This window comes from Podarcis vaucheri, assembly GCF_965113315.1.
Source record: "Podarcis vaucheri genome assembly, chromosome: 17".
Taxonomy (NCBI): Eukaryota; Metazoa; Chordata; class Lepidosauria; order Squamata; family Lacertidae; genus Podarcis; species Podarcis vaucheri.
Window position 1 is genome coordinate 27574396 of NC_138755.1, and position 18985 is coordinate 27593380.

The 18985-nt window shown below is 45.2% G+C and overlaps 2 protein-coding genes and 1 long non-coding RNA gene across 3 annotated transcripts in view; 2 read left to right on the top strand and 1 right to left on the bottom strand.

Moving 5' to 3' along the window:
* SNX30 (sorting nexin family member 30) overlaps positions 1-2541 on the top strand; it is a 41272-nt gene extending 38731 nt beyond the window's left edge. The window contains exons 8-9 of the mRNA XM_082205022.1: positions 1053-1205; positions 2071-2541. Coding sequence (XP_082061148.1) covers positions 1053-1205; positions 2071-2130 — 213 coding nt within the window. The 3' untranslated portion in view covers positions 2131-2541. The remainder of the gene's footprint in view (positions 1-1052; positions 1206-2070) is intronic.
* The window catches only part of LOC309522205, a 218734-nt gene extending 210982 nt beyond the window's left edge, over positions 1-7752 (top strand). Inside the window, exon 2 of the long non-coding RNA XR_014214977.1 lies at positions 5724-7752. This is a non-coding gene — a long non-coding RNA (uncharacterized lncRNA). The remainder of the gene's footprint in view (positions 1-5723) is intronic.
* Positions 7753-8601: 849 nt separating this feature from the next.
* On the bottom strand, positions 8602-18873 carry SLC46A2 (solute carrier family 46 member 2). Its single transcript, XM_082205017.1, has 4 exons — positions 16333-18873; positions 13386-13469; positions 11906-12062; positions 8602-9483 (listed from the first exon to the last, which is right to left on the bottom strand). Exons 1-4 carry the CDS (start codon positions 17375-17377, stop codon positions 9426-9428), a joined length of 1344 nt encoding a protein of 447 aa, XP_082061143.1. The 5' UTR covers positions 17378-18873; the 3' UTR covers positions 8602-9425.
* Positions 18874-18985: the final 112 nt, after the last annotated feature.

Here is an 18985-nt window from a genome sequence, read left to right on the forward strand (position 1 = left end):
AGCATTGACACTTTGAATTGTGCTCAGAAATATACTGGGAGCCAGTGTGGATTCTTGGGAATAAAAACGTTAGCCCTTGACACTTGTCCAAGATGCTGGTCCACCCATGCTACTCCATAACTGCCAGCATTAACACCCTATTCGGGTGTTAAGTGTCATGTGACTATAATCACATGATGCAGGATACCAAGGCACATCTGCCCTGCGTGCACTCCTGTACCTAACCCCCCCCCCCCAAGCTGCTACTGCATTAGGAGGTGAGTCTGCGGCATGGCAATCTCCCAGATGCAACATTGACACTGCCTATGAGCCGCAACCCTAAAGACTCCTTTGCATTGCAGTTCACAGGGACAGCCTAGGCATTTTCACCCAGCTACCCTGCTACAGGTGTACCCCCAATGCATGGGTGGCATTGGGGAGTGGCTGACGCAAGGGGTGCATTCAGAACCCCATCGCTCCCGTCTCAAATGATTGTTTCCCGAAGCTGAACACCCAAGGGCTTAAGTCTGGGAAAGCAAATACGGTGCCTTCTTTTTCTTTAAAAAAATAAATAATAATTGATACATTTTCAAAGAAATACAAAAATACATACCCATTACATAGTATCTTTTTTATAATATACTGAGATAAAACAGCTGCTAAGTCTAAAAGAGAACCAAGTAGGAAGAAAAGACAAGGAAAAGAGAAATGTAAAGAAAGAGAAAACGAGAGGAAAAGAAATAAAAAACTAAAGAAGGATAACATAATAATAGTAAAATAATAAATAATAATAATGTTGACATGCACAAATGAAAATAACATAAAGGAACAAGGGGAGGGAGTGGAGGGAAGTCAGGGGATTCGACGAATCCCAAAATATGGATTAATATTAAGAGTGAATATAGATGTTTTAATTGTTTTATTTTGTGTTTTCCTTTTCAGTTGAATGATTGTTGGTTGAGAAAATTAATAAAATAATAATAAAATAATAAAAGGACTTCTGGTCCAAGAAAATCCCTTAACTTGTGTCTGCAACAGCATTGGGGGATTCCTTTTTCTCGCTCTCTCCCCAGGTGCCCACTGAGGTCGAAAAGTGTCAGGACCGCGTGGAATGCTTCAACGCAGACCTGAAGGCAGATATGGACCGGTGGCAGAACAACAAGCGCCAAGACTTTCGGCAGCTGTTGATGGGAATGGCAGACAAAAACATCCAATATTACGAGAAGGTAATCTCTAAGGTTGTCGCTGTTATGTAGGGAAAAGACTGTGGAAGCTCCCGATAACGAGAGTTTAGCAGAGCTGAATGCTTTAGAGGCGCGCACTTCTTGCTTACCACCATCAAGTTTTAGCTTTTTCACACTGTCACTATTTATGTGGAACGTTCTCGTACCGGGATGGGGGACTAAATGGATAATGCATAAAGTGCAAAAAGAGAGAGAGAAATCATCGCTCCCCCTTCTTTCTCCCACCTATCTCTCCCCACAACCTCAAAATGCCCATGATAGCAGCTGACCTGTAGATAGGACTCTATGAACTGTAAACAGAGACGGTATATGTACCTTCGTCACCCAGGAAAATTGTGTCAGTGAAAACAGTTTTGAAAAAATAAATAAATAAAATTGCAGCTGCTGGGTTGGTAAGCAGTGCTGCGCAATGGTGCATGTTTCACTGGTCTTGAAAGAGCAGCATTCCCTGCCAGTGAGCTACTAGGCCCAGTTCAACGTGCAGAGGGATACAAAGCTCTCAGTGGTTTGAGGCCCAGGCAGTGGTGTGTTGTCAGTGGACTGAGGGGACTAGGCTATTCCCTGATGGGGGCCTCCTTCCCAAAGCCCAGGAAGCTTCTGCCCAGCTTAGTAAGGAAGGTGCGATGCTCACGAGTGTGACATCAGGACGCCCCTATCCATCACGCTTGCAAGGTGGTGCCTCTGGCCCCCTCTGTTCCCCTGTGAAACATTTCACCGCAGGCCCCTGGGTACCTAAAAGAGCACCTCTCTCAACCGCAATGTCCTTTCTTTTAGGGGCTTCTGGGAGTGGCTGGTTTTAAATGGAAGCACTGATGGGTTTGCCGTTCTGTGTCTTTGTTTCAAACAGTGCCTTACGGCGTGGGAATCTATTATACCACTTTTGCAAGACAAGCCTGAGACCAAATAAGAAACCGCATCTTTCCCCACCCTTTTCCTCCCTGCACCACGGACCTCTGACCAAGTGACGGTACCACTAAACATACTGGAGATACACTATGCACGACTTGGTGTCAAATTTGGGTTTTCCTAACCCACCCCCTGGAGGAACAACTACCTGTGCTGAACCTCGGGACTGATCCAACTTGAAAAAAGTTTGAAACTGTACATTTTTTGTGCCACCTTTTTATTAAACCATCTGAGTTGGCCTTGAATGCTCCTACTCATGATCCTTGGCTGACGGCAAAGAAACTACAGGGACTTTTCTCCTTTTGGACCGCTTTATATTGAATGAAGTTGATACAAGGAACACTACAATAATAATGATGATGGTGATGATGATAATTACAATGATAATAATAAAGGACTCTTTAAAATGCAAGGTGCCAACACATCATTATTGTCCTTCCTTTTTCTTGTTAGTTTAGTAAGGAGTGGTTGACCATGAAATTGCAGGTGTTCACTCTTCAAATTCTGTTGGATTTCTCCCCCCTCCTCCCACCCTCCATATGTGGAAAGGGAATTCGGCTGACAGAAGACGCTTGCTGGATTCTCAAAGGTCTCTTTGAATTAACTTGGGCTTTGTGGATGGGAAGGTCAGGTCTACAGGGCAAAAGTTGGTACGGTCTTGGTACAATGCACAGGAAACCTGCAGAATATTTCAGAGGTGGTCTTTTGGCTATGGCATGTAGGCAGTTAGGTTCCAGAGCCTTTGAGCCATTTACTGGGGATGGGGGAAGTTGTGTGGGGTATTGTGTGCCTCCCAAAGTCTGTACATGAAACTATTAATCTTTTCTTAATAATAATAATAAAATCGAACCTTTTCTGCATTTTTTGAATGCTAGTGTTTGCCATGTGATGGATGTTGTTTCATAGTGACCCCCAAGTCTCACCAAATTTATCCTTCTCACCTTGGGCTTTCATTAAAAAGAAACAAACAAACAAAAAAACAGCCAGTGAAACTGTTCTTAAATGTGTCCGAGGGGAGTGTAGCTGAAGAGAGACCTCTCACAACAAGCGACCATTTTCTTTCCCCTGCCTTTCATTAGGATGACTGTGTATGTACCATTATGTGTGGAGAGCTAGTATTGTGGCTGGGAGATTGAGCTACGAACTGACAAACCTTTGGTTCAAATTTCATGTCTGCCATGAACTTTCTAGCCACTACCTCTCAGTACAGTGGTTCCTCTGGTTACAAACTTAATTTGTTCCAGGGGGCCGTTCTTAACCTGAAACCATTCTTAACCTGAGGTACCACTTTAGCTAATGGGGCCTCCTGCTGCCGCCGCCACGCGATTTCTGTTCTCATCCTGAGGTAAAGTTCATAACCTGAGGTACTACTTCTGGGTTAGCGGAGTCTGTAGCCTGAAGTGTTTGTAACTTGAGGTGTTTGTAACCCGAGGTACCATTGTATCCCTCATTTTTAATAAGTGGATAATACTAAATTACCTTGCAAAGGGACTAGAAGGGATATTGAAATTGCATATGAAGCGGTTGACTCTAAAAGGCACTAAATAAGTGCTAATTATTTGACAGAGTGGAGACTGCCTTTTTTAAAGTACTAAGGGGATTTTACTCAGCTTTACAAGTTTTCTCCCCATTTGTGCTGGGGAGTGACAATGAGCAATTTTGTGCATTTATTCTTTTACTTGTGCTATTTATTTATTTTTTAAATCCCCGGCACTTGCCATCTGTTCCAATAAACACTCAATGGATGCAACAGAGACTCTGTTTTGAAAATAGATGTTAGCAATTAATACTTAGAAACAGTCTTTTTATTAGCAGCAGCTAGTTTGGGGAAAGGAATTGCTACCTCTCTGTAGATACGTGTACAATAGTTTGGAGTTATTTCTCATTTGGATTAGCAAAGGTTCCAGAACTGGTGGTGTTCAAAAGTATCAAGCAATACTTTGATTTTGTGTCAACTTGTGGGATCAAGAATATATAGAAACATGGAAATTGCCAGCATGTAACTTAATACCTTGGAAGGAATAAGAAGTATGGGCTGTGTCTAACAGGGTTTATGATAGAGACATGATCACTGGGAGGGATGCTTAGAGGCCATCCATTCCAACCCCACTTACTCAATCCAGGATCTGCAATATAATATCCCTGACACATGGCTGTCCAGCTTTTGCTTAGACACTTCCAGTGACTTGCCACCTTCCAAGGCAGTCTACCAGCTCTCAATCTCTTTTGATCTCCCAAAACATCGCCTTCCAATTTTGACACCATGGAGAATCCGCAAGCTCTAAAATAAATGAGAGATTGTGCACTGGATTGTCTGTTTCCAAGATCACAAGTAACTGGAATCTGTGGGTGAAAGAAAGAAAAATGTTTTCTGAAACACAGACATAACATGTCTATTTTTTATTGAATGGATAAGGTGTTTTGCTTTGAGTTCCCATTCTATCATAAAGGCTCATGTAACAAATTGAATGTCTTAAGATTTTCTCCATGCAGAAATTGGATGTTAAGAGGACATGCGCGCACTTCAATAGATTGTATTGTTGATGAGAAAACGAAACTTAGATTGTAATGTTGGCTGTGTTCACTTCTGAAAGCAAACATCTTAATGCTTGCTCTCTCGGTTTCAATATCCTCCTGTATGATTTTTTTTTTAAGCGCCTGTTGCAGGCAGCAGGGCACAACTGGCAAGATGCTAGGAGCTCCTCTCTTTGCAGTTGGAGTAGAAGCTGTGGTTTATCAGGCTGAAGGGGCAAAGCTTTGAACAGAGGCAATGGTACAGTTTGCATTGTGTATTGAAAAGTGCTCTTGCTACAGTCCCTATGGATTGGGTTTCATGTTTAGAAGAAGGTCATGGCCATTTTAAGTACATGTAGCACGGAGGCTTGGCTACTGATCTGTGCTTGAGTGTGTGTGTGTGTGTGTGTGTGTGTGTGTGAAGAGTTAACATACCTCCGACTCTCACTACCCAGCAGTGGTGTAACATGGGTTGCTAGTGCCCGGGGCAAGGCAAGTATCCTTGGCATTGCCCGATAGGCTGGAACAAAGGGGCAATACCTAAGTGACCTACCCTAATGGCAGTTGCGGCGCCCTGTGAGTGTTGAGCATGGTGGAGTGTGGGACAGGGGATGGGTCGGGAGCGGATATCTTTCTAAAACCCATGCAGAAGACGTTCTAGCAACCGGCCACCACCCAGATCTGTTCCTCAGTCTGTCCATGTGGACACTGGGAGATTTTTTCTGTGAGGGCAAGGGCACACTATTCTTTATTTATTACTACTACTTTCTTCTTGTTTACTTTTGAAATTTTGCACCCCTAAGAATTTTGCAGGCAGGGCAACTGTCCCTGTGGCCCCATCCATACTACACCACTGCCACCTGGAGAGGTGATCTGTATTGCTGAGTCCAGGTCTCCCTTCTCTGAAGAGAAAGTAAGGTGGTCATGTTTAGTGGGCACAGTAGCCCGTGTGTAGCCCATTGTCGCATTTGACGATCTGGACAGTGAATCCATCGGTGTGTATATGAAACCAAACACACTTATGATTCCAATGCATTCTGAAAGGGTGTCTTGACTTAGATTGTTTTGAAGATGAGACAGGTAGTGTAAAAAGCCTTGGCTTTTTGTAATTACAGTAAGCACTTCAGATCCTATAATGCTATACTGGGGTGTCAGTTTTAGATTTACATATTCAGTGCCGCACACATATTATAAATCATTTTAGTTCCACTAGCTGTTTTTTGACAATTTTTTTCTTACTCTGAACAATTAAAGGTCTTCTCGCAAAGATAACCGCCCTTCCTTTTTTTTTTTTAAAGGCAAACTGTTTGCTCTTCCCCAAATATTTTTGTACACGTGGAATCAGAGCGATTCTCCGCCCTCATGGAATCAGTAAACCTATAAATGTCAAAACATTTTTCAGACACTTTATGATCAGCGTTAAAAATAGTTGCATTCTTAACATAGTGGCCTCTCCCTTTCCAAACACTAATTTGCACACAGTGCAATTTGGAGCAAAACAGAGAGGTGTTTTAGATGACCATCTTCCTATCATAAGCTAGACTTTTAGGTATACTCAAAAGTTGCTTATTTAAACGTGTATTTAATGTCCAAAATTTAAAAGTTGGGTTCATTGGTGTCCCGTTTTAATACGTATCTCTAAGCTTTTCTCAAAGACTCTCTCTAGCTGCGGCTGAGCGTTTCTGAGTCAGCCTCAAAGGTAGCCCCTCGTAGAGCACGTTGCAGTAGATCAAGTGGGAGATCACCAGGGCATGTACCACTCTGGCGAGACAGTGAGCAGGCAGGTGGGGGCTTCCGCTTGCGCAATAAGGCTTACCTCTCCTGCTTCTCCTCCCTGCACTTGAGGGGGTTGGGAGAACCCTGCCCCCCCCCCATGATGCACAGGGAGAGGAGAGGGGGGATGTTTCTGCCTGCTAAGCTGGCATCCTGGAATGTTCAACCTAGTGTGATGTTCAATTCCTTGGAGTCCAGCAGCTTCTTAGAGGCACGAGTTCCCCACCCCTGCTATAGCGACAGACACAATCATGGCACCCAGCAGCATCTCTCTGAATGGGTTTCGAGCCATGCCAGTGTCTGAAAAGAGATGCAAGTTCAAGGTGAAAGAGCAAAACTCTGGAACGGGGAGCCTTGAGGTTCTCTCCAGGTGTTGCTGGACTCTCACCCCCCTGACTGTTGGCCATGCTAGCTGGGGCTGATGGGAGCTGTAGTCCACAGCATCTGGAGGGCCACAATTTCCCCACCCCCTTCCAAAGATTGCTATTTAGGGAAATGGTTTGATGCACGGAAGGGAGGATGGGAGATTAGACTGTCTCTGCTGTCAAGTGTTTTCTGCAGTTCATCTGCTAGAGACCCACATGGAGTGTGTTGCCGGAGTCTGTTTTCGTCTGTGTTTTAGTAACTGTTGGCAGAAGTTAAGCCAATGATGAATAGCATGGGATATGTTCTTGCAGTCTTTCAACCCCCATCTGTGCTTTTTAAAAGCTAAAGTGAAAGCAGTAGTAAAAAGGAAGAAAATAAATATTCACAGCCAAACCAAGGAAAGGATTGCAAACCCAAAGTGGCAGCTTTCGATGAGTCATCAGCAAAACACACCAGCCATCCCAAACATAGACTACGTGTGGACGAATGTGTATGTATTGTGAGCTAAATATGACCACCAAAATGGAAGCTGCAGGTGACCTCTTGATTCTATTCCTCTCCTCTCCCAGCACTTCCAGTTTACATATCAACTAAGCACACGATGAACCCATTTCCCTTCTTGTTCTGGGAGACAGGCAGGATATTTCCAGCAGGAAGTTCTTCTCTGTATGCCCTACCAAGGCTAAAGTCAGCTGTGTTTGTGCATGGTGGGGAGGGAGCTTCCCTGTGAATTGGGTTCTCCAGGTCTGTCCAGGTGCTAGCATGTGGTCTGCTCACTTTTATCTTTTTTTATATGCCTATGTACAAAATAATAAGTACTGTGCTGTGTTGATTCTGTAGTGGTGTTTTTTTTAAGGCAAAATAATTTATAATGCTTGATAAACTGTTTGTGTGTATAAGGATGGTTTCTCTGACAAAAAAAGAGGACTGGATCAATAAACGGATTAAATTGCTTTACCAGTAAATACGATGCTTTTGGTGTGTGTCGTGTTTGCTTATAAGATGCCTGAGATTTGAAGGTTTGAATACACACCCCCCCCAAAAAAAAACCCTTTTGCCTTTCTGACACATCATTACAGCCAAAGTAGAATGATTTTTACATCCTACTGACTGCTGAATGGAACAGGTGAACTAAAAACCCTGCACCTAGGACCTTGCTTACAGCACCAACATAGATTAGATGGCCAAAGGAGAAGTTGTGGGAACTATAGGTTACCTCTAGAATTCCCAGCACCCTTCACAAACTACAGCTGCCAGGATTCAGTAGGGGGTAGGTAAGCTTTGTGCTTTAAATGCACGGTGTAGATGTGACCTCTTTGTCCTCGTTTCATGTTGTGAGTTCCAGCACCATGTTTACAACCCCTGCCCCCCAAATAGATAAATGGCAATAATCCAAGCTGTAGTGTAAGAGAGGCAGAATCATGGTACCCAGGTGACTTTAGACAAGGATATAATGGAGCAAAGCCCTGCTGAGTTGAAGCACAACGTGATAAATAGTCTGTTGGGGGAAAGAGACCATTAGATAGATAGATAGATAGATAGATAGATAGATAGATAGATAGATAGATATATCTTGCCAAAGTGTATATACTCACTCCTGAGTGGAATTGCTGACTGGCTGGTCCAGTCACTGTTAAGAGGATTATAGAACATTACTTCTATTCCTCTAGCAAGGAACTGTGAGCAACTGTTCTCCTCCCTTCTTGGCTCCTGTTGTAAGGACATCTGTAAGAATGTGAAGTCGCACATTGAAGACATGCACACGAAGCAGCAGAAGTCTGTGGTCCCTTAAACATTCCAACTCATACTATGAAAGCTGACAACAACAACAATTTTATTATTTATACCCCACCCATCTGACTGGGTTGCCCCAGCCACTCAGGGCATCTTCCAGCAAAATATAAAAGCATAATAAAACATCAAACATTAAAAAAACTTCCCTATACAGGGCTGCCTTCAGTTTCTTCTAAAAGTTGTGGAGTTCTTTATCTCCTTGACATCTGACAAGAGGGTGTTCCACAGGGAGGGCGCCACTGCTGAGAAACCCCTCTGCCTGGTAACTTCACTTCTGGTCACGAGGGAACCGCCAGAAGGCCCTCAGAGCTGGACCTCAAATGCTACTGCGACTTCAGTGAGATAGATGAATAGAGCTGGAAGGGGTCATTGGAAGCCATATAGTCTAACCCAACTGCTCAGTGTGGGCAATCGAGAGCTTCTGACCTGCTTTTGTTTGAAGGCCTCTAGTGTGGCATGTTCTGCTTTATCTAGAAAGAGGGTAGCAAGACCCTTGTTACTTACAGAGGGGAGGACATTTGCTTTCAGAGCTGGAGTGATGCAGGTGAGGGAATTGGCATTAGCGATGGCAACTGTTTTGGGTGGAAGGAGAATCATGTTACAGTGACAATGCCACCTCTTCTTCTGTAGCTGCCAATTGTCTCACTTGTTGCATCTTGATTTTAACCTGCAGTACCATCCCCTTGAAACGCTATGGAGACCAGTCAATAGATACCGAACATCTCTCTCCATGCAGATAATTGCAAGACGCAGGCCATCTTTCAAGCAGCCCAACTGCTGGGCCCTTCAAGTCATGCTCTTGATCTGTACGTCTGCTTCTGAAATAGGCACAGCCACTTCCTTCTGCTCTCAGTCCGTCAAAATCTCAAGTGAACCAGATGGTGCCTTTTGCTTCCATGCTATAATACTGCAGGGGAGAGAGAAAGAAGCAAAACACAGGGAGGAATTGATGTGTAAAATCAAAGGGATAAGTGTGCCTGTTCTTAATCCCAAGAACAGGATTGAAATGTACAATTTTCCTGTTTGGAAGTCATATCTTTTAAAAAAAATTATTGCCCAAACCAAAGTAGCATAATCAGTGACCAGATGGCTTATAAAATAAAGTATTAGGGAGAAGTGGGACCTGCAACAAGGTTACACTCACATTATACATTTAAAGCACTAGGATGATACTTTAAACAGACACGCTGTGGTTTGTTAAGGGTGCTGAGAGTTGTTAAAAAAGATAAAGGGACCCCTGACCATTAGGTCCAGTCGCGGACGACTCTGGGGTTGCGGCACTCATCTTGTTTTATTGGCCGAGGGAGCCGGCATACAGCTTCCGGGTCATGTGGCCAGCAGGACTAAGCCGCTTCTGGCGAACCAGAGCAGCGCTCGGAAACACAGTTTACCTTCCCACCGGAGCAGTGGCTATTTATCTACTTGCACTTTGAAGTGCTTTCGAAATGCTAGGTTGGCAGGAGCAGGGGCCGAGCAACGGGAGCTCACCCCGTCACAGGGATTCGAACCGCTGACCTTCTGATTGGCAAGTCCTAGGCTCTGTGGTTTAACCCACAGCACCACCCGCGTCCCTCTGAGAGTTGTTAGGCAACCTCAGTTCTCACAGAGCTACAGTTACCAGAGTGGTTCAACAATCAATCCCTCTCCCCAGGGATTGCAGCTTTGCGAAGGGAACTGGACCACCTAACAGCCCTCAGCATTTTTTATTTTGGTACTTCTGCAAACTTTCCCCTTATGTGTGGATGGTGTTCTCCAGCTCACAAGAATCTGCTGCGGAGGATAAGTTTAACGTTGGCAAAGGTGGCTGAGAAAAGGGTAGCAGGTGTCTCCATCTGCTGGCAGATTGAGAAGTAACACTTTGTATGCAGCCGGTTGCCTAGCTGTATGCATGAGCGAGAATTGCCTCCAAGAGGTCACGCATAGGCCGGCTGGCAATAAATAAATGTGTGGGGGATTGATAGATCCTCTAGTGCAACCCTTTGCCAGTGTAGGAACTCCACTGCTACAGCATGACTTCTAGGTAACCATGCAACCCATGCTTCAAAAAGAGCTTTTCACTTTTGTGGACTTCCTTGCCAAACTGTGCTGTTTCTCGGAAATTGAACGTCCGACGCAGCTTCTGCTTGAGTGCAGGAAGCTCCTGCAGCCAATCGGAAGTGGCGCCTTGGTTTTCGAACGGTTTCGGAAGTCGAATGCACTTCTGGAATGGATTAAGTTTGAGACCCAAGGTACCACTGTACTAGGGAGCTAGTCTGGGACACAAGCTGATGGAGCCTCTGCCAAATTTCAAGAGTAGCCCACTATACAGGGCAAATGCTCACAATTTGGCAATTTGCCCAGCCATTGCCACCTTGTAAAACTCACAAAAGGTGTTTGGCAAAGCAGATACTGCTGCTGCTGCTGCTACTACTGCTAATAATAATAATAATAATAATAATAATAATAATAATACCACATCCATCTGACTGGGTCACCCCAGCCACTCTGGGTGGCTTCCAACAAATAGAAAAACATACCATATTTTTCACTCTATAAGACGCACCAGACCACAAGACACACCTAGTTTTTGGAGGAGGAAAACAAGAAAAAAAGTATTCTGAATCTCAGAAGCCAGAACAACAAGAGGGATCGCTGCGCAGCGAAAGCAGAGATCCCTCTTGCTGTTCTGGCTTCTGGGATAGCTGCGCAGCCTGCATTCGCTCCATAAGATGCACACACATTTCCCCTTACTTTTTAGAAGGGAAAAAGTGAGTCTTATAGAGCAAAAAATATGGTAGTTTTGCCTGTTTTAGAAGTGATTAGCTCTCTTTTATAATATTTTTTTTCCCATATAGAAAGCTACATGGCTGCGCGCCTTCCCCTCTGTCCCCTCTTTTGAAGCAAGGGGCAGAGGGGAGAAGATCGCTTCTCCCCGTTGCCACCCCTTGGTTCAAAAGGGGTCCGGGAACAGAGGGGAATGGCCACGCGCCTTCCCCTCTGTCCCCGGAGACTGCGGGGCAAGCTTCGTTTTGCGAAGCAAGCCCATAGGGAAATTCGTCTTGCGAAGCAACTTGAAAACGAAAAAACCTTTCGTCTTGCGAGTTTTTCGTCTCGCGAGGCATTCCTCTTGCGGGGCACCACTGTAATTGTTTTGAAAACAGCAAGCCAACTGAAAGATACCAATTACACACAGAAACACATAGCAGACCTAGAATAATAAACAAGAGCTAAAAGTTCAATAAAACCCCTGATCAAATAAAAGAGTTTTTATGAGCCACACACAGATACAAAAACAATCCTCTTGAAAGGGCAGGCTGTCAGAATAGCAGTTTACCTTTTGCCTTGCTTACCTGATAGGGATGAGGCTCAGGCATCCCACACCACATGACAACAGGAAGCAGAAGCCACTGAACCACTCCAAGGTGTTTTGGTAGATCTTGTTATAGACAGCTGAGGTCACAACACCTGTGATCACCAGTGAAAGCTGCAGCAAGACAAACACCTTTCCTAGAAACAAGAGTGGAAGTGGAACACAATAAAATAACACTCAACGACCACTTTAAACAGCTTTGCTTTTTATTTATCACTTTCCAAGCTTTCTAAATTTTTAAAAGATGGCCAAGGTGGAGATATATCATGCTGAAAGTGAGCTAAAGAGCCCCAGAGTAATTAAGGGCTTTTTAAAATCATATCTCTTTTGGCTTCTGAAAAGTGAGCCGATAAATAATAAACAGCTTATTTCTGCTACCTGGCAGCAGACGGGAGGTCAGAATTTATTGCAGCCCAAAAAGTGACTGTAAAAGAAACCCGGGCACAGTACCATTATAGATTTGGGGGTGGGGGGCTTAAATCCTAAAAATTGATAAATGGTAGGATTTTAATTAATTGGGGTATGGATGAAAGTACAGGCTTCAGAACTGTGCCAGACAAGGAATTCCTGGGCTGGATTATGCAAACCAGCCTGGCTGGCTTTGCAAACAGCAGATCTCTTATAGTGATAAAAGGGGTCGATGGACCACCTGAGAGGAATCCTTTGGCCTGGAGAGACAGGTGTTGCCAAGGCTGTGTGTTTGAGGTGACAGGAAAAGAGCGTTTATGAACAAGGTGTTCTGGGAAGAAGAGAGAGAAAAGACTGGGATCCATCTTGGGCAGGATGGCTGAAGGCTGGCTGCACTGCTGTGGGGGACAAGCCCCTCTTGAAATTACCTTGCTGTAAGACCTGGAACCTGTCCATGCAGACTGAAGGTGTAAACAGGTGAACAAGCCATATTTTTTTTAAAAAGCTACGGCAGTCTCCACCATGTCTTAATTCTCCAAAGGAACACAGACCTGGGGTGAGTGCCCGGAACCCCCTGGGATCTTGCTATTGTTTGGGAGAGTGGGGATGGCACCCAACTTTTGTAACAATACATTTGCTAGTACGTAGTGCTACTTATTAGGGGAGGGGGAGACTCTCTGTTGGTCAGCAGGCAATGGATTTTGTAACCCAAGAAAATCTTTAATAAAAGCATTTTTTTTTTTTAAAAAGGAACCAAGTCTGGCTTTAGCATCTAGTATTATCAGGCAGCTTGCTTAGAGATCCTTCATTAATTCGATCTGCTCCAAGTTAGATGCCTGCACCATTAAGTTAATCTATCAATCACCCATGTCATGTACGATGATGATATTTGAAAGATGGAGGCGAGGGAATCTATCCTCCTTAGATCCACTACACAAAATGATAGAAATGTGTCTGTCTTCATAGCCTTATTCTGAACGAAATAAGTAAACTTTTTTTTTTTTTTTTGCATTTAAATGAGCAATGCCAAGATGTTCAAAGCAGCAACTTACCATAGGAAGTTCCTTCTATGTGTTTCGACAGCAAAGATCTGATGGTCGGCAAAGGAATTAGGGCAAACAACATCACACCACGGGCTGGAGCAGAAGAGAATGTAACGGAGAGAGTTCATGTAATCACCAGACCAAACTTCCACTGCCTAGCAGCTGAAGTAAGGTAAAGGTAAAGGGACCACTGACCATTAAGTCCAGTCATGGCCGACTCTGGGGTTGCGGCGCTCAAGTCATTTTATTGGCCAAGGGAGCCGGCGTACAGCTTCCAGGTCATGTGGCCAGCATGACTAAGCCGCTTCTGGCGAACCAGAGCAGCGCACGGAAATGCCGTTTACCTTCCAGAGCGGTACCTATTTATCTATTTGCACTTTGACGTGCTTTCGAACTGGTAGGTTGGCAGGAGCAGGGACCGAGCAAAGGAAGCTCACCCTGTCGCGGGGATTCCAACCGCCGATCTTCTGATCATCAAGTCCTAGGCTCTGTGGTTTAACCCACAGCGCCACCTGCGTCCCTGCAGTTGAAGTAGTGCACATGTTAAAGCTTAAAAAGCACAAGCTAATAAATAATAATAATAATAATAATAATAATAATAATAATAATATTTTTAAAAACTATTTATACCCCGTCCTCCCCGGCCAGAGCTGGTCTCAGGGAGGCTAACACCAATGAAATCACAGTAAAAAACATAAGGGGGGGGGACACAAACCAATTTAAAATACAGGTTAAAATGCAATTTAAAATGCTGCCTCATTTTAAAAGTAGTTGATAAATCAAGACGATAAGGGGAGGGAAACGTAAGGGTCAGACTGAGTCCAAACCAAAGGCCAGGCGGAACAGCTCTGTCTTGCAGGCTCTGCAGAAAGATGTCAAGTCCCAAAGGGCTCTAGTCTCTTGTGACAGAGCATTCCACCAAGTCGGGGCCAGTGAATAATCTAAAAAGGAGGTATCATTGCTTTTCCTCACTGGATAGCTCAGTTGGAAGAGCATGAGACTCATGATCTCAGGGACGTGGGTTTGAGACCCACATTGGGCAAAAGATTCCTGCATTGCAGGGGGTTGGACTAGATGACCCTTGTGACCCCTTTCCAGCTCTACAATTCTATGAAAACATTGTGTGAACTTTTATACATCTGCCACCAGCTCATTCATTTATTAAAGCCTATTTAATTGTGGCTGCAATCCTGTACACACTTTTCTGAGAGTAAGCCCCACTTAGTGGGACTAACACCAGACTCAACATGCAGAAGATTGTGGTGTAAGATCTCTTCCGTCAGGTAAGCTCTCTGGGAATCTTGCAAACATTAACTTTCTACCAGGAAATGTCTTCTAACTCTGCTCTGCTTCCCGCATTTGGAACAATAGCCTGTTATTGATTGTAGCCCGGCAAACAGCTGGCAGCCTCCAGATGTTTTGGCTTAATGCTCCCACCAACTTGAGCCAGCATGACTAGTAGTAGTCAAGGGTAATGGGAGTTGTAGATCAAAACAGCTGGGCAGCGCCAGGTCAGGAAAAGCAGATATACACAGTCCCACAGGTGTGCAAAAATGGAACAATACAGGTTGAACTGGAACGGGAGGACAAGGAAGCACCTTTAAGCATTGAGCAACACTTCTGAGGAAGGTATTAATAGCTTTCTGCCAACGTAGTGCAGAATACCAGAATGAGTGCATGGTTTGTGGTTGCTATGCGATACCCTTTGGAAACAGGTTTGGCTCAGCTACACCCACATGTTTTGCTCCGAGATCTTCAGAGAGACATAACAAGCAAGGATATTTTCTTCCACCAAGGCTGACGATGCCCATTATCAGTGCAGCGCAGCCTGTCACCCACACTACATCATAACTTCCTGCATGCATCAAATGAATGCAACGTGTACTCTTTCTCTTTTCACTTTCCCTTTATATTCTTTTATATTATTGTTATTATTTTTTGCTCAGTGTCGGCAAAAAGCCGGAGTTTGCTCCCCAACCTGCAATCTGACCTGGGAAACACTTCCGTGTTGTGAACTGTCCTGAGATCTACGGGTATAGGGCGGTATACAAATTTAATAAATAATATGAATATATATTTTATCACCTTATTCTGCTGCATATGGGAATTAATGCTGCACCTCCCCACAACGCTGGACAGAATTGGAGGCAGAATCTGGGATCATGGCAACCTTAGCTTTAGAGTTACTAGCCCTCATGATTACTCAAGGCATGCTTGGGAGTGTATGGTTAATGCCTGATGGAATCTCAAAAGCGAGAGGGAAGGGTGGGCAAGACTGCCAATAGCTGGTGGTGATGCTCTGAGGGCCTGCACAGCTCCTTCGTCAAACCTAGAAGAAGTGTGCAGTATACTATTGTGTGACTCTGTAAAATTTATAAAAATCTCAGAACTTGAGGTTTTATCGATGCAGAATTTGACTTGCCTGGTCAGTGCCTAAAGAGGATCTTGGGTACCTCATGTAAGCCATACTCAAGAATTCACAAGGGACATCAGAATAAAGGTAAAGGGACCCCTGACCGTTAGGTCCAGTTGTGACCGATTCTGGGGTTGTGGCGCTCATCTCGCTTTATTGGCCTAGGGAGCCGGCGTACAGTTTCTGGATCATGTGGCCAGCATGACTAAGCCGCTTCTGGCAAACCAGAGCAGTGCACAGAAACACCGTTTACCTTCCCGCCAGAGCAGTACCTATTTATCTACTGGCACTCTGATGTGCTTTCGAACTGCTAGGTTGGCAAGAGCAGGGACCAAAAGACGGGAGCTCACCCCGTCACAGGGATTCGAACCGCCAACCTTCTGATCAGCAAGTCCTAGGCTCTGTGGTTTAACCCACAGCGCCACCCGTGTTGCCTGGTTAGTGCCTAAAGAGGATCTTGGGTACCTCATGTAAGCAAGAATTCACAAGGGACATCAGAATAGAAGTACAATAAACCCACTAAGTTAGAATGGCTCTACTCACCAACGTAAAACAGGTACGTCCATCGCACAAAGGCCATGATGAGGATGCCAGCTGAGAAAGACACAATCCCCATCATAATCATGGTGGTGTCTCTGAAAACCCCGGAGAACATAAAAACTCCCAGGAAGCTGGTGATAAAGATCAGATAGCCAGCAGCGTTGGCATAGCCAATATATACCGGCCCCCAGCTCAGGGGCTCCTTCAGGAGAAAAAATGGCAGCACATCCATGGCTCCCACCACAGTTGAGTCATACATTATGGCGGCCACAAAAAGCATGGCAATGATGAGCTTGGAAGGTACCATAGAGGAGCGACTCTCATGGAAGTGAGGCTCTCCGCCATCATCCTCAGCCAGCTTGATGTCCGGATGGTTTGGCTCTGAGGATGCAAGAGGACAAGACCTTGCAGTCTTGGGGACCCTGAGGACAAAGAGGCTGTAGAGGAGACAGAAAGCATATAAGGCAACGCTGCAAGAAACCAGGACTGCGCCGTGGCGGTAGCTGAGGTGGAAGCTGACAAAGAGGTGCCCAGAAGCGATGCTCCCCACGAAGCCAGCTATGCCGTAGATGAGCTCGACGACGATGAGGCGAAGCGATCGCCTGCTCTCGGAAGAGCCCTTAGACACCAGAGCCATGACACTGGCCCAGTATGTGGTGAAGCCTCCAGACAGCCCGTGCAACACAGCAGCCCCATACATCACCTCGATGGGCCACATTTGCAGGATGAGGAGCAGCAGCAGGATCCGGGAGAGCAAATAGCCCAGGAGAGGCACGCAGATGGAGATCTTCCTGCTCTTCAGGTCGCCCAGCTTAGCCAGGCCGTAAGCCGACAGCAGCGGCGTCAAGCCGTCGAGAAGCTTGTAGATGATGAAGAAGTTGGAGATGGCTTTCTGCTGAGAATTCTCGTTGGAGTGAGCCGAGGAGTTGGTCTGGTTGTAGTAGTTCTTCACCACTAGAAGCAGCCCAGTGTCGTAGAAAGAGCTTGCAAGCTGAGCCCCGGCAACCACAGGCTCAATCCAGGTCCTCATCTCCATCCCACCAAGCATGGTCACGGGAAGCTTCTGTTTGTTGATCCCTTTGATTAGGGCAGAAAAAGAGGCTGGGAGCCAGATCAGGGATTCTGATTTTGGGTATAAAAGCAAGACTCCTTATATTAGCTTCAGAGGCAGAAGGCTGCTCAGGAGTCAGGGCAGAGACTGCTTTTACGATATCTCAGTCCACACAGACAAACATTCACCCCTCTCTCTCTCTCTCTCTCTCTCTCTCTCTCTCTCTCTCTCTCTCTCTCTCTGTTTGGAGTCCACCTACACTCTCTTACTCTTCCTGGTGTGGCTTCAAGAGGTCACATGGTCCTGCCTGGGGAATTTCTCCTTCTCATTTTAGGAAGTGAAAGCAGTTTGGTCAGTTTCTTTTCAGCCAAATAATCAGGGCACTTCCCATGGTTGTAACCAAGAGGGGGGCAGGCAGGGGCCAGCTCCCACCTCCCTAAATCAAGTAAAACAATAGAAATACTTAATTGACCAACCACATCGGTTCTGCCCCCCCCCCCAACAAAAATCCTGACTACAACCATGACACTTTCTGAGTATGCTTGAGGGCACTGGGTGATAGGGTAGGATTACAAGGCTCTTTGGAAACACACACACACACACACGGATGAAAAAATAGATAATGACAGCAGCAGATACTTTTTTCTAATAGTTCCCAAAGCAGGCTTGTACCAGCATAGTTGAGAAGCAAGCGAAAGGGACAATTAGACAGAGGAAGAGGCAGGGAGAGAAGCCGGTGGAGTGAATATTGTCATTTGTCAAGTCTTTAGCATGAAGACATCCATTAATATTGGGTAGATTCCTTTGTTGTGCTGTTTTCAACGTCTCCTGAAAAGTTTTGTGGGGTTTTTTTTGTTTAGACAAGCCTACCCAAATGTATTTTTCACCCATGTTGTGTTTTTTTTTCAAATTTATGATTTTTGATTTTTTATCTCTGCCATTTTAAATTGTTATTGATATTAATGTTGTCTTTTTAGTTTTAGATTTTATGATTTATGTGGAAATTGTTTTCCATTTGGTTGTGTACCTTTTGATGTGTTTTATTTATTGCTTATGACTTTTGTTATGTTGGCAATTATGTAAACCAGGGGTCGGCAACCTAAGGCCCATGGGCCACAAGCGGCCCACGTGGGTCATCTAACCAGCCCACGAGTCGCCCCCGAGCCGAGCTGCCCCCTCGGCGAGTCCCCATGCACTGTGCTAAACAGGCACAGCGCGGCGTGGGGACTCACTTCTGCGGTGCTGGAAATTGCATCTGCGCATACTCAGACACTGAAAATCGCGTCTGTGCAGACGCCGGAAATTGTGGCTGTGCCACTCACACGCGCGCACATAATCTGGCCCATGGAGGGATCTCCGCTGGAGTGAACTAGCCCAGGCGAGTTCACTGCTTTTGAATTATGGTGCTGGAGGAGACTCTTGAGAGTCCCATGGACTGCAAGAAGATCAAACCTCTCCATTCTGAAGGAAATCAGCCCTGAGTGCTCACTGGGAGGACAGATCCTGAAGCTGAGGCTCCAATACTTTGGTTACCTCATGAGAAGAGAAGACTCCCTGGAAAAGACCCTGATGTTGGGAAAGATGGAGGGCACAAGGAGAAGGGCA

Excerpts from the sequence above, each read along its gene's own strand:
- SLC46A2 (XM_082205017.1), bottom strand. The coding sequence starts at position 17,377 with ATGCTTGGTGGGATGGAGATGAGGACCTGGATTGAGCCTGTGGTTGCC. Across the intron at positions 13,470-16,332 it reads GACGTACCTGTTTTACGTTG|CCCGTGGTGTGATGTTGTTT; the intron begins GTGAGTAGAGCC and ends CTTCTGCTCCAG. Across the intron at positions 12,063-13,385 it reads CATAGAAGGAACTTCCTATG|GAAAGGTGTTTGTCTTGCTG; the intron begins GTAAGTTGCTGC and ends TCTTGTTTCTAG.